This window comes from Euwallacea fornicatus, chromosome 16 (genome assembly GCF_040115645.1).
Source record: "Euwallacea fornicatus isolate EFF26 chromosome 16, ASM4011564v1, whole genome shotgun sequence".
Lineage (NCBI taxonomy): Eukaryota > Metazoa > Arthropoda > Insecta > Coleoptera > Curculionidae > Euwallacea > Euwallacea fornicatus.
This window is the reverse complement of record NC_089556.1, coordinates 1,922,395-1,950,322: the sequence shown is the minus strand read 5'-3', so window position 1 is coordinate 1,950,322 and position 27,928 is coordinate 1,922,395. Positions and strand designations below refer to the sequence as shown.

Below are 27,928 nucleotides of genomic sequence, written 5' to 3'. Positions count from 1 at the left end.
GGGCAAAGCGAAGTGCGATAGGCCAGAATCGAAGGACATTCGGGTCGACTCTGATGATTCCGAATCCTAGTCAGTGTAGTTCGAGGGACCACCTATAGGTGTGATTACGTAGAGAGACGGGAATAAAAATAATCAAGTTTCAGTGCAAAGTTTCATTGTGGCTTGAAAAACTTTGATTTGTTTTAATGTTTTCAGTTATTTTTAGTTGGATTTCGTTGTGATATGGAACGTAATAGGGGTTTCGGTTTTTATACGAAAAGGTCAGTTTTTGTTTGATTATTTAATTTTAGTTTGCCTTAGTTTGCTGTGTTCGTCACCAGAGGAGGCAACCTCTTCAGTAGTTAAACGGTACGTCTATAATTTATGTGTTTTGTGTGTTTCCAAATCCCCATGGCGTTTAAATAAAACTAAAATGGCGGCCGAAAATAGTACATTATTGTCTGTCCTTGTTTACACTATGGCGATCGCCTCCTGACCGAAACACGTCTCTTTGTTCTGATTGTTCAGCTATACGATTTCCTCCCTACCTCCTCTTGAACACCGGTTGTGAAAGCGGTAGCTGCGCAGTGCGCAACCCATTTTCATGTATATCTCCAATGAATTACATTCGACTATTTGTCGGGGATAGTTGGTACAAGGTACAAAACACTGTTCTTCGATTATTTTGGTGTACATCCATTGTGAGAATATTACCGGGAAATTTGTAATGGATTCATGTGGATTTCAGACATTATTTAGATCTCAAAATCCAACTATTTCATAATTTATGTATCTCTCATATAGAACTCCATTTTCAATACATTATTTAATACTTTCTTAAGTCGTGTTAGTTGGGATATGGATATAAATCGTATGTTAACATGTTCTGAAAAGATCAGATAAATATTTAAAAAACTATAGAAAAATGGATGAACAATAAAAAAGTTTAATATAGAATTTCAACTTTCTGTGACATAGAAAGTACTCAAAAATAAAAAAAAAATAGTTTCTATGAAGTTTTGGGTCTGTTTTTAAGGGTAACATTTGCTAGTGTTATTTGATCTTGGTTTGATAGCATAAATATATATTTTTTAATTGTGTAATTCAACTTTTTTATGTATTAGTCCAATGGACACTTCATTTCGACAACAGTTGCAGGCAAAAAATTGCAAGGAAATCGCACATTAAAAAAAAATGCATATTTTTTTAGAAAAGAGCCTCATTAGCACATCAAGAAAGTTTTGACAATTTAAAAAGCGGCTGATTTTCCAACAAATATCATCGCATAGAGCTTCACTATCATTATAAAAAATAAAAATACCATTTGTAAAGTTATAAAATTAACATGATGTAAGAATTCAAGTTAATATCTCAAGAACTGTAAAGACAATTGAGAAAAATGACAAACAATAAAATTTCCATGCCCTGTACCTCAGAAATAAAATATAGGAGCATTGCTCATCCATGGTTTTATGCATTTTTTTGTGTGCTTTTCAGAGATCAATGCGCTCCATTAATTTGGTTGATTAAATAATAATTTTATTGTCTGAGCATATAAAAATTTCCCACAATAGTCATTTTTGTTTTGATAACGATGACAAATACGAAGAAAACACAAGAGACAAAAAGTATTCACAATACTAAAAACAACTTATTTATATATATTTTTTCGTAAATCTTCCAGTGATAATTTAAGAAACCCATTTGAAACGATGAAAGGGACTTTGATTCCAGAGAATAAAAGTATAAAATTAAAAATGAACTTATATGTATACAAATTTGAAATGAACAATATTTTGAAAATGCCAATTTAAAGACACAAAAATTTAAAAAGTCATAAAGAAAAAATACAATTGTAAATATAATTCTTCCGTGTATTTCAATAAAATAAACGTTCGCTCGCAACTACTTATAATAACTTTTATATTTATTTTTTAAATGAAGAATGCGCCGCTAACTTAGCGTTGGTTAATAGATTTTTTTTTTCTCATGAACTGCAAACTTATTTTATCAGTCGCTTTACCTTCATAACTTTGACCAATACGAAAAAAATCGAAGGAACAAAAAACGTTCGAAATTGATTATATGAGAAAATTAATTTAACGAAAATAACAGAGGCGCAACAAAAATATTGGTTAGGAATTGATCTTAATTTCGAAAAAATAAGTCAACATAGTTTTCCGATTATTTAAAAAATCAAACTATACATGTAAAATCAACATGTTTCTAAAATTTTGCACGTAACTTTTCTAAAGTTGTAGGAACAGTCCTGATAAACTTCAACTAAAAGTAAAACTTCAATGCCCCATATCTAGGAAACTAGTCCTTTCCAGATCTACGTTTGTATGAACTTTTTTCAGACTATTTTTAAGGAGAGGCTGTGAGAGCAATCTGGAAGCTTCTCGGTTTATTGTTTCCTTCGTATTTGTTGCCATTTCTGAATTATTAAAAACTTACGTGTTATTGGAAAAACATCAATGTGACTGGGCTGGAGGACATTGAAGGAGCTGCGAAATAACATTTGGTACATTTAAAATGTTGATATGTTGTATATATCTTGTGAAAAGATGATAAATGGTGCAAGTAAACACCTTCTAACTCAATAAAAAATCAACTCAAGGACAACCTGTGTTGTCGCAGATTTAGGGAAGTAGGTTGAATTGAATAGTTTTGTCTCCATACATGAAAATGGACTTGAGAGCTCCATATATAACGTCAAGATGGTGTAAACTCACTTACGAAGTTTCCACAATGAAGATTTTCATAATATACTCATAAAAATCCTACAGACATTGAAAAATGATCACGAAAGTTTTTATGTTGATTGAGTCCTAGCCAATAGATTCCAGTGTAACCTGCAGTTATCACAAAAAAAGTTTAAGATACTTAAGTCTGGCTAGTGATAGTGACAGTGTTGATCAAATAATATTTTAGTATCATCTAAAATCTGTTTCCGACTGTTTAGGACTGATATAACGATGCAAGCGACGGCTCATTTGTTTACAATTTTGAATGCTGTGGACCTTTCTTTGTCCCTTTGGACCTAAAAAACTCTAAAACGATTTGGATATGGAGAGAAGACCCACAAAGACCGTTTATAGACACATTTTTTCCGCTTTCCATTGATATTCCTGCAAAGGCTTTCCCTTGCGGTGCGGACGAAGTATGTAGGGTCAAAATCGAAAATCGTTAAAACTAAAAGGGATTTAGTTAAGGGACCATAGTAGAAGTCACATATAGTGATCAATAAATATGAATTTCTAGTGGATTATAGAGGTGGGTAGTCCGAAGAAGACATTACGGAAATTCAAATTAGTCGAATAGAAAGAATTTTCAGTTCGAAATATTAGTCATGGACGCAGAATTTCGACGTGAACATCTCGATCAAAGTTACGGGATGTGTCGAAGTAAATCCCCGACAAGGTCCTATTGAACGTTGTATTTCATGTATTTAATGTTGTTTCAGGTGCGAGAATACACTAAGACAAAAAGGAAAAAAAGTTCCAATTCCTTTACCTAATTGCCCAAAGTTTGATATTCCCACATTATTCCATGGCAGACATGTTTTCCCCCAGGAAAAAACGCGGTGTTTCGCTGCACTATGCCAAACTATACAAAAATCACCGTTTCCATTATATCCACCGAAAAAAGACAAACTCCAGCCTCGATTTGAAAATCACAATTAATAATCTAACACTTTCTCGGAATTACTTTATAGGAGAAAATAACAGTAAAAGATAAAACATCTCCTGCCTTGCACGTTTACCAAACAACACTGTGAGACGCGATTGCCAAGACGTCATCCCCAAACACCAGATTTGCCTTCAGTATTCTCGATCATTACAGATCTTTTCTTGATAGTTTTGCTGGGTTTGGCAACGCTGTGCGCTATAGCACTTCACAAACGACAGCGGCGCTTAAAGGGGACCGCTCGGAAAGTAAAAGCGGGCAGAAAAAAGAGACTGAACATTAAAGGGGAGCTGTCGTTCTGTTTCTCGCTTGATTGAATGGGCACCCGCTGTTAAATAAATGGCGGGGATAGTAGGCAAAGAAAAAGGAGGGAGCCGTGGGATTATTCGTTTAATATGCATTGGAGTAATTATACTTTTTTCGCATGCAGCGATGTTTTTTTGTGGGTCAGATGAAATGTAATCATAGCCTTATAGGGAAAGAGTGCGTGTCGGTTTATGCCTTTATTGTCATGGCTACAGGTTGTTCAGTGTTTTTATTGTGGTTATTCCTTGAGTTTAAGTGCTAAGAGTTTGTTTTTGAAGGCAACAAATCGGTTATGCTTGAGCTATTATTCTCTCCAAATGGAAAAAAAAATGAACCTACAAAACAAAATATTTAATGTGACGATTGAGAGTTGATTATGAACAGTGTGCTCTTTTTGGACCAATCAGGAACAGTGCCTTTTACCTGTGACGTCAATTTATGCCCCATGTCACTTATGTGACAAGATAGCTGAAGCCGAGATTTTCGAGCGGAAGATCGAGTGGAGGGTTCGTTTTGGTGGTGGTTGATTTAGATATATTTTGACAATGTATGCAAAACCTGATGAATTTTGTATAAAACATTTAAAAGAAATCAGACTCAAAAGAGCGAAGGATCATCTTTTATCTCGGAATAATCAACTCTACTAGCATACAGCTTGTCGAAATAACTGAAAAAAGACATATTGTAGAGAAGCCTGAAAAATATCAGGAAGATCTTAAATCACCCAATATAATCACCCCAACTCGGTAAATATTCGGCCCTCAACGGGTTTATAGGTCTTAAAAACGATTTTATTAGAAGGAACTGAAGGAATGGCGGGGAAAAAGCATTTCGGACTACATAATTGGGAAAGAGAATAGATGAAGAAAAAAAAAACCATTTCAATTTGCGATCTCGGAAGGACAGATTGTTAATCCAATTAAAAACGTTCAGAAACATCCCATTTAGCAAGATGAGTTAATAATGTTTGGTGAAGATAAGGCGAAGCAGGAACTAGCAGTATGTACAAATCACGGAAGGCTATTCCTGGAATTGTAGAAGAAGCTTAGAGGAGAATCGACAAAGAGTATAATAATTGTAAAATTTGAAGAAAAGGCTCAATAGCACGAAAACATCTTCCGTTTGAGGTCACAGAACAACAAAGCTTGAAGGAAAGTGCCAGAACAACAATATCACATTACCAAATCATCTATTGAAAATCCATTAGAGATGAATGAAGCAACTGGAATATAAATGGAAACAAGAAAATTTTGAAGTTCCTTCTGGATAGGCTGGAGGCAAAGTGTTCGTTGTTGTATAGTTGAACCTCATGGCCCTTAAGTCTTCGTGGAAATGTTGAGGCTGACATTGTGAACCGTTTCACACATCACATAACACTAACTGAGTATGGGAGTTTTAACTGGGGCGAAGTTGAGTATAGGGAGGGAGAACAGAGGGCAGAGAGCAAACGTATGAAATTCAGTAATAACTAAAGACGAAAACCCCACAAAGGGAACAATAAAATGAAAGAAAATCAAAAGAATGGTGACGTACTCGAAATGAAGGTAAAGAGCCTGCTACAGCCATCGGGAAGGAAATCTCAACAAGAAATTATGTAACATCAAAAGGGAAGAAAGAAGAAGAAAACGTAAAACAATCATAAGAGGAAAGGATTACACATCTAAATTAACACTCAGTGGTGAGGACTACTTTTGCCATGGAAGGCTGATCTAAAAGCACAAACCTACAGAGGGGAGTAAATAAAGAATTAAAAAGCATTAAGTGGAAGGAAAGTCTTGAGCCTTCTAAAAAGGGCACACTAGAAAAGAAGGCAGAGAACAAACCCATTGAAGAAACTCTGAAAGGAAGTTCGTCTATACCGGCAAAAACGACAAAAAAATATACTGATAAGTGGCTGATGTGAAGATAGCTATAGCAATGTTTACGAGAGAGAAATGTTTAAGAAACAGGTATAGGAATTTTTATAGGTGCATTTACATTAATAAATAGCAAATGATAAAAATCAGATGATATATGGTATTCTATATGAAAAACTGTAGTTTTAGAGTCAAGTTAAAGGAAAAAAAATTAAATATTGGCACGATCAAACTTCAAGTTTCTCGAAAACCGTTAAAAATAGCCATAGCAAAGTGTATAAAGAATTTGTCCCTTGTGACTGGCAGGTTTATAATATTCAATAATATAGAGGTGGAATTTAGCGGAAAATTATTAAGTTTTTATGGTTCAGAGTAAAAAACAACCATTAAAAAGCATTGGAACGTTGCTCCTATTAATCTCTGCATTACTCGCATAGCAAGAAAGATAGAGGGATTTCTACAGATGAATTATACTTAACGAGCAGCTAATTCATACAATCGTAATAACATTCGTGGTCTTATATACGAAAATGTAGAATTTTAGCGTTACAAACTAAGTGAAAATAGTTAAAAAAAAAAAAAATTGTGACCTTATAACGGTTCAAATTTTTCAAAAATGCTCTGAAATTACTCCCTGTGACTGAGCGATTCAAAATATTCAATAATATATAGGGCGCCTGATGGGAAAAATCGAGTTGCTATTGCTTAAAAGAAAGTCAAGTAAAAAACTCTCATTAAAAAGCATGGAAAGCGTACTCTTATTAATCCATATTATTTGAAAAATAAGAAAGATATGTATACGGATTTCCTTGGATAAATTCAACTTAATGAGCACCTAATTTACCAAATCACGTAACATATATGGGGCCCACCTCATGGAGCTTCACATTTCTGGAAAACCGATAAAGTTGGCGATAGCGAAGTGCACAAAGGAATTATATCTTGTGGTTGATAGGTTTATAATATTCATTAATACAAGTATATTGTGTGTTGAATGGGTGAAAATCGAGTTTTCAGAAGTTAAAGAGAATCATATCAAAAACTCCCTTTGAATGGTATTGAAAATATCCCATTGTTAATTATTATCACTCGAAAACTAAGATAGATGGATACATGGATTGATATGGCTAAATTAATCTTAATGAACAGAAAATCAAAAACTCGTGCAATATCCATGCTGTCCTATACGAAAAAGTAGAGTTTTGGTATGCCGAACCACATAGACTACATGGACACAGATAGAATAGATAATAAATGATGCAGTGTTTCTGCCAGTATTTTTCGGTTTTATTACTTAAATTGCCTTAAAGGTAATTTTGTTCTTAAAGAGACTATACTGCTCGCTTTAAATTTTACGAAATTTACAAAAATGTCCATCGGAGCGCGAAATACACTTGCTTAACGGCAAAATTTCCAAGGCGGTGCAAAAATCTCAAGATTGCACCAATTCCATTCTAATGAACTTTACCAACTGTATAATTCTTCGCAATAAATTCATACCTACGTCGTTTTTTACCACGTTAACAATACATGAGCCTTGTAGTGCGGTTCCGTGGAAATTGCACATTCAGCCATAACCACTGGGTTGCAGTATTGCATGAGGAGTGTGTGGTATATGCCGGTGGTTGATAAGGCTGGTGGGTAGTGTTGCACGCTGGGAGATGTGGGTAATAATAATGGAATGGGATAATTATTGTTTTTTGTGATCATATAAGAAATGGGTAAGTTTTGATTAGGCCCTGGAATGTACAGGTCTCCAAGTGTGTTAGTTATTTTTTGAGATATTGAAGAAACGAAGTTTTATCGGGGCCTAGTAGAAACCCAGTAGAAAATCATTTGTCCTTTTCTATGACAGTAATTCCCCTCACCCCTTGAAACCTCAAAACAAAGACAAGACTCGCAATGGGCCGATCTATGGCGACGCCGCTGCCATGGCAAAAATCGCTCACTAACTACCCCCGAACGCACACATTTCTTTTTCACGTATTTAGGGGGACCGACTTCAATAATCTCCCTTTTTTCCATACACATCCCCTGCAGAATTTTCGGCGAGGGTCGCGTTCAAAAGCACCCCCGGCCGGAATAATGGCTCGTCCCTTCTCTCTCTGATGGGCGGAGATGGAGGAAGAGGGAACGATGGTCGGGCGTTTCTTTTGTGTGTAGTCGAACGAATCGACAGATGATTCGGAGGGTGGGTCACGTGACGAGGGGCCCCGCGGCGGCAGTTTCGACTTGCACCGGCTGCGCTCGACAGAAATAACGGGGGGTTGCCCTGTTCCTGTTGCCGATTTTCAGGACCGAAATAAGGGTGGATTTGCCAGGGAACAATGGAGGATATGCATGATATTTCGGGGGATTAGAATTGCGATCGGTATTGAGAACATTTGAATTTCAACTTCCTCTAAAAGCTTTCAAAACCTGCTCTTGTTAATCTTTATATTACACGACGACTGAGAGACGTAGATCTAGGTATTTCTATAAGATTAACCGCAAAGAAAGTGCGACAAACGGGATAATGTATAGAGTGTTTTATACGAGAATATCGGGTTGGTAAAATAGATATAGCAAAGGGCATCATCAATTACTTGTTGTGACTGGTAGGTCCATAATATTCAATAATATATAGGGTGTCGAGACGAAACCGGATGCGTGCCAAATGTCGACGAATGAATCCCTCCAAAGAGCATTTACTTGGGATGCTCATAAGGAGTCCTATAGAGAAATTACCCTTTACGAGTAGTAAATTCCGAAAATCTGTAACATACAGGGTGTTCTATAGAAGGTGTGAAGACTTGATTCCAACATTTGGCACACTCATTGGTTTCTCGATCGTAGTTCGCTAGAATTTTACATTGATGGTATAGGGAAGTGTCAATTGTTTCAGACAGCTGCGTTCGAAAAGCCACGATTCGTACCAGCTTTTCCATGGTGCAAATTGGAAATATTATAATTTTTTTTCATTTTTGAGCACATTGATATTCCATGAAATCCTAAACTAGCACAGGAGTACTTCACGCACTTTCCATATTATATAAATGAACCCACAGTCGCGGCGTGTATCTCGTCTGCAAACGGTTTAACCATTAATAAATCGACAAAAAAATGTTTTACTTTTCTTATAGATGCAACGGTAAGGCTCGAGGAAACCAGCATCAGTAAAAGCTCTTATTAAAATACCGCTTAAAGGTCATCCCAGTGGGAGACAAACAGTTCTGAGGTCTATAATTAGTAGCTAATTTTAAACGACCAATTCTAAGATTATGAACATACAAGACTAGCTGAGGTGTTGGGTTAAATTTCTGCAAATGTCAGTGCGTTTTTCTCAACCTCCACAAAACAGGCCATAAAGCGAATACGAAACCAGACCTTTTTAAGCCGTTAAGCCTATCCAATCTTCAAATATTTGCAAGTTTCAACCATCGCATTGTGCGAAATTGGCAGGTAGAAAATATGCACCCCTTCAGGCGAGTTGGATCTATTTTGCAATATATTTTTGCCGCCACATCTGGCCTACTGGCAGGCATTATAAGGACCATATATCTGTAACCATCAACATCGTATCGCCCTCAGGACGGGCCTAGTGTAGGGATAGTAGGGAACACTCTCCCCTTCTCCCCCATCAGAGATACGTAAGGGCTTTTGGTTGGAGGCAGGGTCGGAATTAGGGTTTTTGGTAGCGTTAAAATGGTGGAAAATTGCGAAGCGGCCTGTGAAAAAAATATTCTATACACCCGCAATGTAGATTTGAAAACCTCAATGCACGCCACTGTCTACATCCCAGATGTAATAGCTGTGAATATCAGCAACGATAGGAAAAAAAATTTCAGTGATTGTTCAAAAGCCAGGGACGTACTAAATATAGTTTTCCAGTTATTATAAAGTAATTCGTAGAGAATTCTCGTATTAAGAAATGACCTTCTATGTCACTAATTATATGAGGTATAATACCTGAAACGCTGAGTTACAATCAAGAAGATTTGTATTTTTACATCTTGAAATCCAGAGGTGTGCCATGCATTATTTATCGGGTATTACGCGTAACGAATATACGTTGACATATTTGACTTGTTACGTCCGAAAAGCTGGCTACATGTCGCTGTTTGTCCCAAAGTAACATCTCCGTTATAAACAGAAAAATATACGCTGTACATGTCTAAAAATATATAGGATATTAGGTAGAATTTTTCAAAATACTCAAGAAAATTGCTGTAATTCATGGAAATTTTTGGGGACTTAGCAATTTAGGCCATAGCTTAGGTACATGAGAAGTTACGCCTGAAAGACGCAGTTAGAATCTAAAAAAGTTGCATTTCTATAGCATTGAATCCAAGGACGTACCATATTACCAACAATAAAATTGAAATGTCGACTTATTATCATCAAAAATGTAACTGTATCTAAATGCCTTGCCTGGACATAGTAGGTACCGACATAGCGAGTACCAACTAAAATTGTAAAATTTGACCCATGATTAGTAGAAATTCAGAGGTGTACCGCATGGAAGTTTCCAAATGCTGGAAATTAGAGTTCTTACAAAATCGTCACATTTAAAAGGAGTATTCTACTACACTGTTTATATAAGATGTAATACCTGTAAAGATGCGTTACCATCAGAAAACCTCCATTTAAAGACATTTTTAAATTAGGGCACTGGATAGTAAAATGACTTCACCCTTCTAAATAAAACTGATAGAAGAATCTGCTTTAGTATCTTTACTTAGGATAAATCGGGCCGATCAATTTGACATATCTCTTGAAGAGAATTGTTCCTCCCGTTTTGGAGATATTCACAATCACAATTTCAAGGTCGTTGTAATTTAGGTGACTTATTCCCTTTAAAAATTTTTGGAGGAAATTCCAAAATATATCAAATGCTGTTTTTCCCATAAATCCACTTATGCTGAACCTACAAAGGATGTCCCAGGAATAAGAGCCTCTGTCCGTAACTTGAAAATTACGACTAGGAAAAAGTTGAAATTTTAGTATGATACTAAAATAGAGGTGATCTATTGATTAAACATGTTTTCATAGAAATGCCATTTCCAGCTATGCCGGAAATGAATGTCAATTCGCTTATTTTAAATGGAACAGCCTGTATATTATATAACATTTCTATTCTGCGGAACATTATGAACATTTTTCTTGTGTCATATTCTATATAGATGTCTCATCCGAGGGCTAAAGTTGAAAAAAAAATCCAGTTTGAGGGAGCCTCAATTAGGGGTGTTTCCAATATCATGAATAAAAATCGCTTGTATGTGTGAAAATAATGGAACTGTGACAAGTTCTCGGAGAGTTTTATAGAGGTCACTGAGGGGATTAATTTGACATATACTCCATGCATTTTTGGAGTAAATCGTTCCACGAATTTCTGAGATATCGACAATCAGAAATTGCCAAGTGGCAAAGGTGGGTATACCTCAGAATTTTGAGTTCGCGAACGTGATAATTTTGAATGTATTTATTTAATTTTCTTTCGTTTTTTAAATGTTTTGAAGATAAAAAATCGCCCAAAACGTGTGTAAATCCATCCAGAATTCAGGTCCCCGAGAATGCAGACAAAGAAATAGTTCTTCGGTCTCACGAAAGTACCTACATATTTTGGTTTCTCTGGGCGGATTTAACTGAGACCGACAAGATTAATTGAATTCCGATAAAGTTTCTTCATGAATATTATTTATATAGGACGTTTTTCGAGCAGTTCCTCTAACTTTAGCGACCTCTGCAATCTGTCCGATTCCGCGAACCTGCATTTCTTCCATATGCATAACATCTCCGGTTGGACGTTCCATCGAACCCAAAAACGATTAAGGCATTAAATTACACCACCAGGCTCCCAAACTATACCGCACAAAACTATTTAATCTCTTCCAATCGTTATGGGTTTTTTTTCGAGAAGGGTCTCACACACCAGACCGAAAAGCACGCCTCAGCTAACATTCCACCCTCCCATTTCAACATGGCCATCAAGACCCGAACAAAGGGTCCTTCCATGTGTTTCGACATCAGCCATATTTCTAGAAAACGTCACTCAGATATTTATGATGCCCGGCCCGATATAGACCCCCATAAAGGAAGATAGATTAACATTTTTGGGTTCAGGAAGGTTGGGTACCTCTCAGTTGAGGGGTTTCGGACTTTCGGGCAACATCATGCTTCTCGGTCGGAAATAAATTAAGAAGACGGCAGTACTCGTTTCGTGAAAGTGATTGAGAGGTTTCGGATCATGGGAAAGAAAGTTGGGGAGGTGGGAGTTCGGGGATAAAAGCTGTTGGAATGTCAGGGTACCAGTTAAGGTTGCTGAAGCATAAATTTCATAGGAAATCCCAGTATAATCCGCGTAAAAAAGCGCTTTTAAAACGCGTGGCCACATTGCCTGTCACACGAAACAAATGCACACGTCGGTGTTGCCAGAGTTCTCCTTGCCTCAGGCGCTAAATTCTTGAGATGCGACTGAAATCATTCCTACAATCGAATGACGTAAAAATGACTTGCTTTTTGTACTATTTTTATTAATGATTCTCCAGTATTCGTCATTCTGACATTGTGCTAATGCGGAATTGTTCGAATCACTTCTCAAGAATAGACCTCCTGGTTCTCATTCGTTTCGGCATTTTTTAAAAGTTGGTTTCAGGGGTTTCAATTCATTTTTTAGTCCATGTAGTTAATTTCTAAGCAATATTCCCTTCTTTTCGAGTCAGTAAAGCGTCCTCAAAGAGACGCCCCTGGCTTGGAGCAATAGTTAGGATAGCAAGTTTGAGCGTCTCGAAGATTTACTTCCGGTTTAGAAACTATTTATATGCATATAAATAAGTCACAACAGGCACCTGTCAATTCCCCACAAGTTGTCACGTGTGGACGTTGCTTTTCGAATTATCGAAGAAATACGAGATAGCAGTGGCAACAATGCGGCAGGACATTATTGCAGTGAAACGTCAAATTTTAACGGGTCAAGATTGCGACTGCGTTGAAACGGCGTTTTCTGTTTTTCTGGATTTGAATTTTCAACCGGTTTTATTGTGACACTAAGCATCGAAGCGACCTACGCCACTGATATTAAGCATTTTCAAAATTGGAAAATATTCTCGGGTTGTATTCTCAAGTCAATGACGTACTTCTGGGGAAGAACAATATGTGCCGTTGCCAATGCATTTAAAATATCCTGGATTTTCATAATTCCATTCTACACAAAAACACTAGATAAATAAATACTCAACAAATGTTGTTAATATGAGTGTTCCTTCAGAATGACCGACAACTGGTAACAATCCACTAACTTTCAACTACCTGCTTCTCCTCCCATGGGATACAAAGATGCATTAGAAAGTGTTTAAAAGAAAGCGTCAAAGTGAACAATAGTGATTTATGACGATAATGACATTGAACCAGCAAAAGGTACAGTTCAGGGTAAAATACAAAAAACCGGTCAAGGTACACACCATCAAGGAGTATCGCAATCTGAAGCGAAAAAAGAAGTTACTGGAAGAAAGTCGCAAAAAAAATGAAGTTAAGGAGTTTCTGCGTTTCCCTGATAAAGGAATAAGCAATAACTCGCTAAAGATGTAAGATATGTTTTTGTTAATTTATTTTTAAATCGTCTTGTATAGTCATTATAATTGATAAAGCATTTGAAATTTAGTGGAAACCCTCAAGGGTACCTTCGGCAGGTAGACTGTGATTAAAATGCCTCTTTGGTACCGCCGGACTTAAAGTCTATTGTGAGCACCAATATAAATCTCCCTAAAGCTAGGGCCAATATTTCATTTTTTCGTAGTTTATTGCTGTTTTATAGCTCAGAAATGAATCTGTTTGGATAGGTTCCGATACGGTCCTCCACAGTATTTAGTTTGTAATTTTCGACCTAGAAACGGAAGTTTTGAGTTCATATCACGGGCATATTCGTTCTGCGTGAGATATGCATGCAGTGTGTGTTTATGTGGGAGTGCTGATGGGAATTTAATACAGAAATTTGATGCCATTGTGGAATAAACTACTCGAGTACTGAATATGGTAAATTAACCATAATGATAAGCATAGTAAACAAATCCCCTATAGCAAAATAATATGGGCTGGAACATATTGTCATGGCGATATTTCAGGGGGCGATAGTATTTTGCAAAATTATGAAAAATTACTAATAATAGGATCATGGTCAAAAAACGCACAATTTTCGATGTATAAAGGCGCAATGTGTCATATTTTTTCTTTTTAGCCTTTAAGTCTATTACAACTTTTTTACTTATTTTTCAGAGTACTAGTGCTTCCTGAAATAATTCCATGGTGATATATTACACCCTGTATATAAGGTGTTCAATATGAATTAATGTAGTTTTAGTGACCTAAAATAAGCGAAAATAATTTTCCAAAATTTTGAAATAAAATTATTCGAGAAGCGATAGAAACCGGTGTTGAGGATTTCTGTCTTATGATTAATAGGTTCATAATGTTGAATTATATTCAGGGTGTTCCATAGGAAAATTCAATTTCCAGGACTTAAACAGAATTACGTCAAAAAGTCCTATTGAATAGCATTAAAAACGTGCTCTTATTTATCCTTATATTACTCGATAATTAAGACAGATATGTATAGAAAGTTGCATAGGTGAACTGTGCTTAATCATTAGCAATTTAAGAAATTCGCATAATATACCGAATGTTCTATTTGAAAACTGGAGTTATGACGTTCCAAGCAAAAAAAAAATGAGCATAATATTCTGCAATTGCAAAAATCAAGGCCTCACAAAGATCTAAATTACTCGAAAAATGACGAACCTATTAGTATTTACTGCAGTTTTCCATTTACAGGCTTCTTCGATCATATTTTGCAATGTGGGTTAGATATTTCTGATCCCTGAGCGAATCAAAATATTTTCGATAAATGGGTAGGACTAGACTGAAAATATCGTATTTTACGACCGAACTTTCCCAATAAACCAGAACGTTGACAGGATTTATCGTTTCAATTTGGGTAATTTCTTTTTCGTCTTAAACACAGTGAAAAGCAGTATTTCTGCATGGGTTGTAACCAATGTTAGGAATCTATACAGGATGTTGCATGAATATCGGCCTCTACATGTATTTTGAAAACTATGACTAGGAAAAAGTTGGAATTTGGGCATCATACCAAAGTGGAGGTGATCTATTGATTGAAAATATTTTCACGAAAGTATCCCTTTCGGTTATACGAGAAACGAATGTTAACTCGCTTATTTTAAATGGAATACCCTGTATATTATATTAAATTTTAGACTTATTAAATTGCCTGTTTTCTAATACCGATAGTGACATATTCTGATTAATATTGCGTTACACGCACAATAAATAATAAACATATTGGCATAATCTTCATTTGTATAATTTACGGGTGAAGCCATGTTAAAAGTAGAGTGTTGAACATTGAAAAGTGCTTTTATGGAATAAACTGAAAATGGATAGGTTTCGGTGTAGACAATTCAATTGAAAGTAGGACCTATTTTCAGAGTTAAATGCTCATTTATTGAAGAAATAGGGGGTTCCTATTTAAAAAAAAAAACGAGTTTTTTACAGTTTTTGAATAACAGTTTTAGATTATCTTTTAGAACACGTTGTACGAAAAAACGTGATATGACTCATTGGTCCAAGGACAGTAAAGCGGTTTGTACAACAGCGCAAATTTCATTGCAAAATACTTAATCATCCTCGAACTATTAGAAAATAATTTAATGGCTGCAATTGTCTTTTTTTTTGGAAAATCCTAAATATCTCGAAAACCACAAAATTTCGGCATCGAACATCATACATGAAAAACGTTCATAATGTCCTGAAGAACCGAAATTTAATAGAATATACGGGGTGTTCCGTTTAAAATAAGCGAATTGACATTCATCCCCCGTCTAACCGGAAAAGGTATTTTTCTGAATGTATTTTCGTTGAATGGATCACCTCCACTCTACTATGATACTTAAATTTCAACATTTTTCTAATCACAGTTTTCAAGATACGGATATGGGCTCATATTCGTGTGACGTCCTGTGTAATCACCGAATACACAATTTTCGCCTCTTTTCTCTGAAACCAAACAAACAACTGATTTAATAGTAAACAGTCCATCTACATGCACCCAGATAATCCGCCCTCTGGACAAATTTAATAAAGGTTTAACTAACTGTAGTGCCCTCCTCGAAATCCCTCCGTATATCGCATATCTCCCCTGCCGAGACTGGGGAGCAATCGTTGCGTAAAAATGGAAAAAACTCCACTATTCCCCATGGAAAAAGGAGCAGGAAGCGACGGGAGAGGAACATCCAGGGAATGTAATAATTGCATTTTCGGGCCCAAAGTCACGTAGAAGCTTGTATACGTATAGAAAAAGTCGTGTCTGGAATTCCTACAGCCCCGAATATCATGATTCCATTATGTAAATCTGATATGATGAGGAATAAGGCGAGAAATTTCCATTGAAATGGGGAACGTCAATCTTTCTTTGCAAGCAAAACTTCTTCAATTATTAAAAATGTTCTCTTTTGAATTTCAGAACGCAACACTACAACAACTTACAACAGCAACAGCAGCAGCAGGAACAGCAGCAAGCTGACAGCCTTTCGCAGTTGCAGCACAAACAGCCTTTGAAAGACACAACGAACACTCCATCGAAACAAAAATTGAACAATAGCGAAGAAGCACAGGTTAACAGTCAGGAACCTTCTTCCACACAGGATAACGTAACCAATCATCAACAAGGTAATATACAGGGAGTAAAAAAAAACCGAATATCCAGGACCTAAAGCGAATCATACCAAAAACTCTGTTTAAAAAGCATCGAGAGCTAGTTTTTATTCATTTTTAAATTGATTGAGATCTGAGAGATACGAGTATAGGTGTTTTTAAACGTAAATTAGCCGCATGAAGCAGCAATTAAAGTAGCTAAAAAGAGTTTTAGCATCGTAAACTAAGTGAAATTAAGCTTGAAAAAACGATTCGCACCTATAGAATTGCACATTATTTTCAGATATAATTAGGGAAGGACCAATTTTAATTGATTTTTATTATTATGTATTTTTATTAATTTTTATTACATTTTAACAATTTTTTTCTTTATTTTTTTTTGTTTCTTCAGCCGCTTAATCAAATAAGGAGAGAATGTTTTTTGGCAAACGGTCGATTTTATTCCACACTATTTTCAGTTCAACTTACCCACTGAAACAGCCATTTTTTCCCCCTCCTCTTTCCAGGCTCGCGTTCACTTCAGTGCTTAGAAACCCTTGCTCAGAAGGCTGGAATTCACGACATAACCGCGGATGATTGCAAGTATGATGTCGCCAACACACTACTGAACTTGGACAGGGGACACGAATTCATCAAGCAGAGCGTAGACGCGACAATGGCAGATATTAACAAACAAGTTAGTATTTTCGCGACAAAATCAAAGGTTCTTCATTTAACCCGTACGACCTTCAGCAAATCGTGGACGCGAATGGTCAAGCGGTGCAACAGCAACAACAGCAACAAGATCAGCAACAGTTCCAGCAGTTACAACAACAACAGCAGCAACAACAGCAACAACAGCAGCAATTAGTACAGGCGCAAAGTCCTCATTTACAGCAAGTCACTGTGAATGCTCAAGGTGATTTTTGGATTTTTCTGTAACTTCCGGTGATTATTTTCTTCCATAGGACAACAATGTATTCAAACTGCTACCAACATGGGCCCCCCTCAGCAACCCCAACATGCTGCGCCCATGCATCAGCAACAAGTTGCCCAGCAGGGGCAGCAAGTGCAAATTCAGACCCAAGGAGGGCAAGTTTTGGCAGCGGCGGCGCAGACTGGTAGCACTACCATTACTACCATGTCTCCTTTGCAGCAGAGTCAACAAGCTGCTCATCCTCAACAAGTAAGATATTTTTTGGGGGGGAATAGTGATCACGAGTACTGTTTTTTACTAGGTGGATTGGGGTCACGGTCGGGTGCAAGTAATTCAACAACAACCGCAAAACCCCATGTATTTGCAGCAGCTCTACAATCCTCAAGGGCAATTGTTGATGCCCAGCAACATTGCCCTGCATCCGAGCATAAACCCTCAACAGATTCAGGTAAGCCACCAAATATCAGTTTTTTCAAAGACTAATTATATATAAATTGTTCAGGTGATAGCCAAACCCTTTCAAGGGAACCAAATAGCCGCGCCCCACATGATTACTGCCACTCAAGGGAAGCAGGTGCTTCAGGGTAGTCAAGCGACCACCTTTCCCGGGTATACAACCATTCCCACCATTCCGACCACCCAGAACCAGCAGACTTTGGTGTTTAGTCAACTAGGGGTCATTAGTTCGCAACCGAATATACTGCCCAACCATTCCGCCCAGGGCAACGCTCAAGTCACCCAGCAAAAGCCGCAGGAGATGCATAAGGTATTATACAGAGCGTCAAATTTAATTATGCACAATTTATCAACTTCGTGTTTGGCTATTGTTTTTCGTTCAAATTTGACAGGAGAACGCCGGTATTGACGGAGACAATGTTGCAAGATGGGGCAATAAATCTGTGGTTTAAATATTGTTTCCGTTATTATTGGGAAATTGCTGGAAAGTGATTTATAATTTTAATTCGGATTAAAGGTATGCATAACGGCCCAATTTATACTCTTTCGACTTTAACTCGGTCCAAGCGATTTGGAAAAGGGAATCGGATCGACATTTCGGCACTATGCACGTATCGGTAATCGGATTAAATCTTCCATGTCCATTCTGAAGGACGCTTGCCTGCTGCGACTTTTTATAAAAACTCAGATAAGGGGTGCTTAGAATTAACGGAGTTAAATCAAAATTGGGACAAATAAGCATCTTCCTATCGTTAACTAATGTCCATTCTGAAGAACATTTCCTTGTTGTAATGGTGGAATTACCCGTTCTTCGAATCACGGATAGAATCGATCTAAAAAATTCTGTGTCGTACGAAATCTTAATTCTAAGGCCAATTTTTCGTAGTTGTCCGATTAGTACTAGCGAACCTTTTTTTGTCCGATACAGGTAATGGGCCAAAAGGTTCAAATGCAAAAGGTTGCCCCTAATACAGGCGCAGTGGCGCAAACACAACCGCAACAGGGCCAATGCGTTCAAGTGTCTCAAGCCATGATAGGAACGCAACCGACCACGCAAATTATCAGCCCCATCCAAGTAAGCCGGTTGCGGTCGATTGCTTCTTCTGTAGTCTAGAAAAGTTCGTTTTGTAGCTTAGAAAAACATGTGTGATTTTCAAAATTTTCGCATGAAAACTTAGGTATTTGTGGCCCCGAAGAAAAACTGATTCGACTACAGAGAATAGGTTTCAATGATTTTAGTGCGACGTTAAAAAACAGTTTACAAACTTCCACATAACGTAATTTAGTTGAAAATGCTTGATGAAGATACCACTTCCTTGATATGGTTTACGAAGATGGTTTGATAGAAGTTTCATCCGCGGCAATCAGAAGTTTTGCATGGTATTTTTGCATGATTCAACTTCAATGAACACCATTGCTTCATCTCTCATTTGCCCCACTTTTTTCTTTAGCAAGTTTTTAATGGTACCTCTTCTTTCTAGCCGGGAGGCCAACCAATGCAGCTCGCAGCCAACAGCTTCCCATGGCAATTTACTGCCAATGGGATTCCGCAAGTGTGGGCCACCAACGGACTCCAATCCCAAGCCCTCTTAGCACCCAATCCCATCTTCATACGAGGAACTCAAGCCGATGGCTCGCCAGGGATGTTTATTCAGCAGAATCCTCAAACCACCATCCAGACTCAACAAAATCGTAAGTAGTTTTTGAGCCCTTTTCGAGTTGAATCACACTAAATTTCGTATTGTAGAAGCTATAGCAGCCCAAGGGGCTGTCGCCCAAGCTGCCAAGCAGACCAGGCCTATTAACGAGAATATCCAACCCAAACAACCAACTCGGCCTCTAAATATATTGCCGTCCAATGCGACAATCCGACCAGCAAGCTCAGTTTCCACTCAAACTATTGGAGCACAAACCCCGGTAAGTCCCTCAAATATGCTGCAGTTGGTGTAAATTAGCCACAATCTACACACATAAAACAATATTGAAGCTAAATCTTGTGTTTAATATCATACAGGGTGTCCTGAAAACGGGAAAGAGACCAGTTCTCGTTTTCGTGTGTAATATAACAAGTGCGTTGAAAATTGTCGATGCATTTTGAGGTAGTGCAGGAGCATGCACGAGTGCAAGTTGGGTTAAAAAGAAGCACGAGTGCAAGTATCCGCTTTTTTCAATCCAAGGTGAGTTATTTTTCATGCGCATTTGTGGCCGTTAGGGCCGCTATCGTTACTTAATAACGAAATACCTAATTTTTGTTGTAAAACAGGGAATCAACTCGTTTTGTGTATACCAAAGTATGGGAACAAGCAGGCCTAAACCGCCAAAAGTAATTCACAAATTCAAACCTTTTTTGTCCATTTGCCCTCTTGTTACATTTACCCTGGGACACATTGTATGTACAATCAAAACTACCTCAATAATTAGTAGTAAACATGTACTTTTTCATTTTTTTTTAAGACGCTCTGCATGCGTTTCCCAATACTTGTGGTTCAATGCAAGAATTTAGCTTCAATTTGATGCTATTTTGGAAACACTACAATTTTGGTTCTATGTATGTATAATTACCTTTTCGGGAATTAGACATATTCGTCACAGGCTATGGGAAAAGCTGCTTCCAAGGTTAGGCCCAAAGCTCCTCAAATCAGGTCCCCTGCTCCGAAAGCAGATGCTGCGAATCAGACTCAGATGAAGTCGTATACCAACTTGCAGCCTCACCATATTGTGCAAGGCAATAAGTAAGTTTGGTATTTTAATTTAATAATTTCTATTCGTCCTTCATGGCACGCCTCTGAATTATTAAAATTTTGGAAATTAAAAGAGAATTTTTCAAGCACTAACAGCCATTAGAATACATTAGCGTTTTCCAGGATAAATTCCAAAATCGCTTTCGCACGTTTCTGAATTTTTATTGATTAGTTAGATATGTCGAAATATTTTTGAAGAATTTTTACATTTCCAAAATACGCACTATACGTTCGCTGAACTGATCTTCTGGCTTTAATAATTTTCCCGAATGTACGGCTCAAGTCTCCGAGACTCCCTGCTGCACGCCTCTGTTTTGTGTGTTTGACGGTGATATTTTAATATTTGACTCACATTGGGATCTTATTTTATTTTGCAGCACTGATTGTGTTTTAATAATTCATAGTTAAAAACTTCCGGTTCCTTTCGAGTATATTTTTAGATCATTTCTGTACGCCTTTGGTGTTTCCATATCCACCTTCGCAATCCCTCTCACATGCCTTTAAATTATTACAGATGAAAAAGCATATTTGGGAAATTAAAGGCCTAAACCGGTTTTCTAGCACTCTAAGGCCGTGAAACCGGACCTATTTTTATACAGAATGTTGCCTATTGTATGCGACTTTTCGCATTTTGTGCAACTAATATTTTCAAGGCAATAGGCAAAAATTTGTGAGAATGCGGCACTATGTAGCATAGCGCAGTAGCTGTTATTTGCCGTGTTACTCTTCGAGTGATATCGTTCAAAGACGAGGTTCGTTAATATTATAGCGGCATATATGATAATAAAAGCATATTTTATCTAATCAGATAATAATTTGTAAAAATTCCTCTCAAAAAAATCTATTTTCGGAATGCGCGCTTTTACACCTATAAGTAGCACACTCGTCACGTCCTACACTACGAATTCGCAAAGTTCAAGTCAACAATCTTTAACAATCCCACATCAACCTCATAGAATCTCCTTAACAGAATGTTGCTGATGAACACCTCAACGGGCATGACGACAATGACCCAAAGCTCACCGGCAACATTGACAAATCAGCAAAAACAAGTTCAACAGGCACAACAGGCCAACAACCAGCAGCAGATGCAGCAAGTCACGTTGCAGCAACAGCAAGTAATTCAGCAGCAGCACGCCATGCAACAGTATCAGATTCAGCAGGGGCAACAAGCACAGCAACAGATTCAAGCCAAGCCTATGATGAGTAAGTTGGGATTGACTTATTTGAATCTGGACGAATGTGTCAAACTGACACGTGTTCCTCGGCCGGATTTTTTTATGTCAAAAAGTGACATTTCAAGTTGGTGTTGAGCGATGCTGTTAAATTCGTTAACACTTTGATGCCTGGTAAACGTAGAAATTGTCGAAGTAAATCATTGCTCTACAGTCTGGAAAATACGAGAGTTCATGTGGATGGTAAAAAAGACAGGAAATCAGCTTCTCCTCTGGAAAAGCAGAGCTGCCTAAACCCACTTGAATAATTCGAGTTAATAAGTTATATTGTAATATATTGGCTCCTGTGTGATTTTGACTTGTTTTTCACAGTTCAGACCATCCAAGGTATTCCTCAGCAGCAAATTCAGATGACGGGGGATCGGTCTATTATGCCGGTGCAACAGGTGCAACAGCAGTTGCAACAGCAAATGTCCGGGACTCTGCAGCAGGGAATCCCTCTGCAGCCCAACTTGGTGACACAGCCGATGAACATGCAACAAATTCATCCAGTAAGTGTATGGACTAAACTGGAGGAATTTTTTGTGAAAACGTAAATTCTGACCAAGTTTACAAGCTTGCTCTATTGTGGAGTTACTGCTTCGTTTTTATGGAAGTTATTCTCCTGGTAGTGCTAACTGCACCTAGAGTTTTCAGCCATTGAAAACTCCTTTTTCGATGAAAGAGAAGGCAAAAAGTCATGTTTGTAGTTACAAATTTTCGAATTTTTCCTTTCATTGACTCTATGGTCGGACGACGTGTAATAGACTTTCCCTTTGCTACTGTTTCATAACCATTTTTCAAATATTCTAGGAGGATTTTAAGGACTATCATTGCGAAAAATATATCAGAAAAGCACATTTGTGCATTTAGAACGTTTCAAAATGTTCTCCTTTCCGGGTTAAATATCTATATTTTACCAATGTTCCACTCCTGAAATCTTTCTCTTTGCTTACCAATCGAAACCAATCATCAAACAAGTTTCGAATAAATTCTCCTAAAATAATTCTTAAAAATGAATCGTGGCAACGATGCTTTGAAGCCCTCAATGCTATTTCATTGTTTGGCTGTGCTACTTATGGGGCAGTGTTGCCGCATTGACCTAATGGTTTGTCCTAATGTTTCAAAATTTATAGTAAACTGAATTTTCCGAGGTTTCTGTGATTTTTCTGAAAGTTTCCAAAAAAATTACAATGCAATGGGACATAATAAAAGCTGTGTTACGTTCTTGCACTTCTTAATATCCCTTAAAACGGCCCTTGCACTTTAAAATAAATCTCTTTGCGATTTGTTTCCCATTTAAAACCTGTTTTTAACACGTGAAAATGATTTTTTAGCGTCAAAAACAGCGCATAAAAATTTCGTGATTTCTTTGCTGTTCGAAACCATCCTGAGTTTCTTTTGTAATTTTTTTCAACCACGAACACCACAATCTTTCTCTTTTTCAGCAACAAATTGCTCAAATGACACAACCAGGTACCATCCTCACAGGCCAAATTCAGCAAGGCGGGGCGACTCAGACTGTGGTGTCTCAGGTGGTGACTCAGGCCGGGCAACCCATGCAACAGCTGCATCAGATCACTGTTGCTTCTGCTCCTCAACAGCAACAGCAGCAGCAACAGTTGAATCAGCAGCAAGCGCAGCAGTCGCAACCTCAACCGCAACAAGTAAGTAATAGTTGAGATTTGCTGAAAACTGAGCGTTTGTGTTAGAAAACTAAAAATTCATAATTCAAACGTGTTAAACAGTTATTTGAAAAAGTATTCAAAAATTATTTTTCAAATAAATGAAAAAATAAATATTTTTTGTTTATTCAAAAACTGCAAAATTAAACTTAAAAAAAATATGCAGTTTGAAAATTGATTCAAGTTAGTTCAGGTTAGTTGGCAGACCACTTATCCCAAAAGAGTCAAGCATAAATTGAACATAACTTGGCTCAATTTATGCTTTAGTTCGTTTGATTTCTCTCATTAAGAATAATGTTGATGTTGCAGATGGAGTTAATTTGAGAACAATAGAGATTTAATGTGGTTGTTTAACTAAAGTTGTGTTTTTGAGAGACGTATATACTTTTGTAATTATTTCAAAAGGTTTCCCAGGTTCCTTTACCACCTGTTGTACCACCTGTGGCTGATAAAGAGGAGGCACCTAGTCTTGCCCCGGACCAGGTACCACCAGCCCAACCAGTATCTGTAACAACCACAGTTGACACTTCCATGAAAGAAAACAGTGGTGTTGACGGTAAGTGCATTTACATAGAAAATTTCTCATGTTTCATGGGTTTTATTTTTATTAATCAATAAAACCCCATATTCAGTCACCCTTAGTGGCGTTTCAAATCCACAACTTGCTACAATTATGACTAATTTTCTTTGTCTAAAAAATAATGTAACGAACCAGCTGTAATATTATTTTTTTATAGCTTCCAGTGCAGCTGCCAACGACCCCAAAGAAGCCACACCTGCAGTTGCTCAAGACCCCAAATTGCCCCCAGTGGGAGAAACCCCGGGGGTGCAACCAGTACCCCTGCCCGGTACTGTACCATCACAACCTGCCACCAGCAGCGGGGGAGAAGCTGGTCTGCCAGTGGCGGCAACGGCCGAAGAAGTGAAAGAAAGGTGTCCTCCTAAGGCAATGGTAAAGCCTCAGCTTAGTAATAAAGTAAGTTTCTGTATTAATACAAAATTTTTAAAACCCTTTAATTAAAAAACAAATTGTTAGGTTTTGACTCATGTAATTGAAGATTTTGTGATACAAGAATCTTCAGAACCGTTCCCTGTTACCAGAAGTGGAATGATTGGAGATTTAAAACGGCCCCATTCGACCAACGACCATGAAGATGACCCATTACGTAAGTAGTTTTTTCCTCAAGTTTTCGTATTTAATTAAAGTTTCTCTTTAGGGAAAAAAGGCCTTTTATCGCCTAGTGCTTTATCCCCTAAAGGCGATTTGGCTAAATGCGAATCTTGCGGTGTAATTGATCACAAATCTAAGTTCAAGAAGAATAAACGATTCTGTTCTGCTGCCTGCGTCAAAAGGTAGTTCAATCGTCCCAAATAATTGAAATTTAATTGTTAATATTTAACTTTTAGTGGTAAGAATAAGGACGATAAAAAGAAGGAGGAAGTCGGATCTGATGATGGCAAAGCTGAGAGTACTAGTGCTTCGGGGGCCAGCGATGAACCGAGAGTGGATCCTCTGAAATGGGGGGTGAGTACTTTTTTGCGTTATATCATGTTTAAATTCCCCAAACAATACAATGAATGGATTTACAATGGAGAAGAAAATCCATGGTGTATACCAGATCAATATCTGGAACAGTTCCATTCCACCTTTCCAGATGGCATTTTATGTATTGATCGGGGAGAGTATTCTTGAAACTCGCGAAAGACTTTTAGTTGCATCTAAACTGCCGTTGGATGCCGCTGACTGGACAGGGTGATCATTAAAAAGAACTTTTGTATATGAATACCTGAAATCTAGCGTAAGAAAATTAGAGTTAAGTTTAACAATTTTCCAGAAAAATTGCTAAAATTTCAGTTCAGTTTTGAGTGCGTCTAACGTTATCACCTTTAAAGATACAAATTCTTACTGGCACTATAATTCGTAGCCTTAATGGCATATTTGAAATGAAATTATAGCAAAAGTCTTATGGGAGCAAATTATTGATGTGCATAAGCTTATTTGCACCCTTTTTGGAGGGGTCTTGGAGAATGGACAGAAGATTTTGATAGAATATCATAGAGTTTAACTTTAGGGGTGCACCCATCTTGAAATTTCGTCATTTTAAAGGGAGATGAGAAAATTCTGAGTTTAGGGGTGCAATATGAGTTGCAATGAATTAAAAAAATTACACTTTAAAGGAGAAATTCTAAAGGTCACAGCGAATCAGAATTTAGCAACGAAATATGCGAATTATTTATTGGTTGAAAGTGCGCGCTAAAATTACCTGCAATCGCACGATTTCTCTAAAACTCCCTGCAAAAATGTCAAGTACCGCAAAAAATGGTCCCGTTTTTTTTAATCACATGTATACATACCTCCAATTTTTATACCATTATGATAAACACGTCGGGTCCATTAACGATTAACAGATGTTTTTTTTTATCAACAAGTAAGGTCGTTCAAACTTAAATTGGTTGATATTCGAAGTCCCAAGGACAATTATTATGACGAGCATTTTAGAGAATTCGTTCAGTTTTATTTTTCGAGTATAAACTAGGCCTAAAAGCCGCAGAGCGGCAGGAACTTTTGCTGTACTTGGTATGTCTGCTAAGATAAAGAAAATACGTTTCAAGGATAACCCTCCCCCACAATACAATAGAACTCTCACGGGTGCTGTCACGTGACACATTTTTCCCCGTGATCGTTCGTGTAAACGCTTTAAATTTCCTCATTTCCAACCTTGATTCCAGGTCCAAGAAGTGTTTGAATTCATCAAAAACTTGCCGGGTTGTTCCGATTACGCCGAAGATTTCCTCATCCAGGAAATAGATGGGCAAGCGCTGATGTTGCTGAAGGAGGACCATTTGATGACCGCTATGTCCATGAAACTCGGCCCTGCGCTGAAAATCGTGGCCAAAATCGATGATATGAGAATAGACAAAGAGCCTCCAAAACAAGTGTAAGTTAAGTAAGTTTTTTTTTAATCAAGACTGGTGTAGTCTATATAATTTATGAATTTGTTTCAAAGTGTATCTTATTTTTGTTAAGTGATTATGGTAATGTAATCGAGGGAGGATCTGATTTAAACGTTTTTTATATTTTAATTTTACGACGTTATGACCAAATTCTCTAGTTTTATAGAGAATATCTCGTGTAGTGTAACATATAATTATTTTAAGATTACCGTCAGCACTCACTACTTAACTATCAGTGTAAATAAATGTATATTATATAAATCCATATTTCTTAATTTAGTGACTCAAATTTCGCTCTAAAGTAGAGCGACATACAAACCGGGTCTATGTAACTATAATGTACATAGTTCTTCAATAGTCATTAAAAAATTAATTTAATTTCGATTAGTTACAAATTACTTAACCTGACAAAATTGTGTAGATGCACTGTGTTGAAATGTCGGAGTATGTTGTAATAATGTGCAATTTATATGACTAGTATAGTAATAGTTATAAGGCTTTCAGTCTGTGACGAAGCGATTCAAATAAGGATGTTTGTTACTTTCAAAGTACTGCCACTTTATGATTAACAATAAATTTGTAATTTATATAATTTCCTGTATTTCCCCGAAAATCATAAAACAAGGTCGAATTATGAAACGAACTTTGTCATTAAAGTCAGATTTAAGGGTAGTGAAAATGGCGTGTTATAAACGCAAATTGCTTTAAATGGCGTTTAAATCACGCCATTTGCCAAAGTAAAACTCATATTTTACCCGCAGAAAAATGGTTCTGAGTCATGAAATACCTCCATTTCAAAACGACAATTTGCTTGTGAAATCATAATAAGTTTGAGGAACATTTGCTGGTTATAAGGTAAGTTATTACGAGTTTGTTAAAAATGACTGCAAAGCTCACAAAAACGACGTTAAATTAACGTTAATAACGTAAAACAAATTTCGCCACTAAACTCAGTTTTAAAGATGACGAAAATAGCATTTTATAAAGACAATTTTCGACTTTAAAATCTGTTTTCCTGTCATTGAAATCAATTAACTTATATACAGGGTGTTGCAGAACTATGGTATTAAACTTCTAAGGTTCGTCCATTGCAATAATAGAAAACATTTAACTATAAGTACGCATTTTTGGATATGCCTCCTTACGGCGTTACAGCCTTACGACTCTAAGGCAGTTTTGTGCAAAAATATATGTTATCAATCTTTGTTACGTTTTATTTTAATTTGTTTGTACAATATAATAATATAGTGATTGTTCAAAGTGTATTTGGATTTCATATTCATTATTTGGATCGCCAGATTAGATAGCATTGGATTGGCAGAAGCAGTCCAGGGAGGTGGCCCCTTAGACCGCCCGACCTAACACCTTTCGATTTTTTTCTGTGGGACATGTAAAGTCTCTGGTCTATGAAACTACGGTCGAAACA

General features: G+C 37.1%; 2 protein-coding genes across 6 annotated transcripts in view; one reads left to right on the top strand and one right to left on the bottom strand.

The window, feature by feature from the left end:
* Positions 1-3,878, bottom strand: part of D2hgdh (D-2-hydroxyglutaric acid dehydrogenase) — a 45,916-nt gene extending 42,038 nt beyond the window's left edge. The window contains exons 1-2 of the mRNA XM_066291162.1: positions 3,496-3,878; positions 2,437-2,486 (exon numbers count right to left, since the gene is read on the bottom strand). The gene's annotated coding sequence lies outside the window, so the exon portion shown is untranslated. The remainder of the gene's footprint in view (positions 1-2,436; positions 2,487-3,495) is intronic.
* LOC136344069 (polyhomeotic-proximal chromatin protein-like) lies at positions 65-27,094 on the top strand. 5 transcript variants are annotated; one of them, XM_066291158.1, is made up of 20 exons: positions 65-260; positions 16,345-16,550; positions 17,042-17,211; positions 17,268-17,433; positions 17,483-17,700; positions 17,753-17,899; positions 17,954-18,217; positions 18,836-18,982; positions 19,389-19,599; positions 19,655-19,824; positions 20,485-20,639; positions 21,619-21,854; positions 22,196-22,374; positions 23,311-23,529; positions 23,953-24,103; positions 24,285-24,523; positions 24,584-24,713; positions 24,765-24,900; positions 24,955-25,072; positions 26,278-27,094. In XM_066291158.1, the coding sequence occupies exons 1-20, from the start codon at positions 223-225 to the stop codon at positions 26,488-26,490; spliced, it is 3,513 nt and encodes a 1,170-aa protein (XP_066147255.1). In that variant the 5' UTR covers positions 65-222; the 3' UTR covers positions 26,491-27,094. The 5 variants fall into 5 exon arrangements, with proteins under 5 accessions (XP_066147255.1, XP_066147253.1, XP_066147252.1 ...); XM_066291156.1 differs by lacking the exon at positions 65-260 and adding an exon at positions 13,127-13,393 and having other exon boundaries at positions 20,500-20,639; XM_066291155.1 differs by lacking the exon at positions 65-260 and adding an exon at positions 13,127-13,393 and having other exon boundaries at positions 23,962-24,103.
* Positions 27,095-27,928: the final 834 nt, after the last annotated feature.

What these genes read in the sequence shown, in the direction of transcription:
- LOC136344069 (XM_066291154.1), top strand. Translation starts at nt 13,197, where the DNA reads ATGACGATAATGACATTGAACCAGCAAAAGGTACAGTTCAGGGTAAAA. An exon ending in AGTCACTGTGAATGCTCAAG is followed by an intron (nt 17,434 to 17,482) that starts GTGATTTTTGGA and finishes TTTCTTCCATAG; the next exon opens with GACAACAATGTATTCAAACT. An exon ending in CCATGAAGATGACCCATTAC is followed by an intron (nt 24,714 to 24,764) that starts GTAAGTAGTTTT and finishes GTTTCTCTTTAG; the next exon opens with GGAAAAAAGGCCTTTTATCG.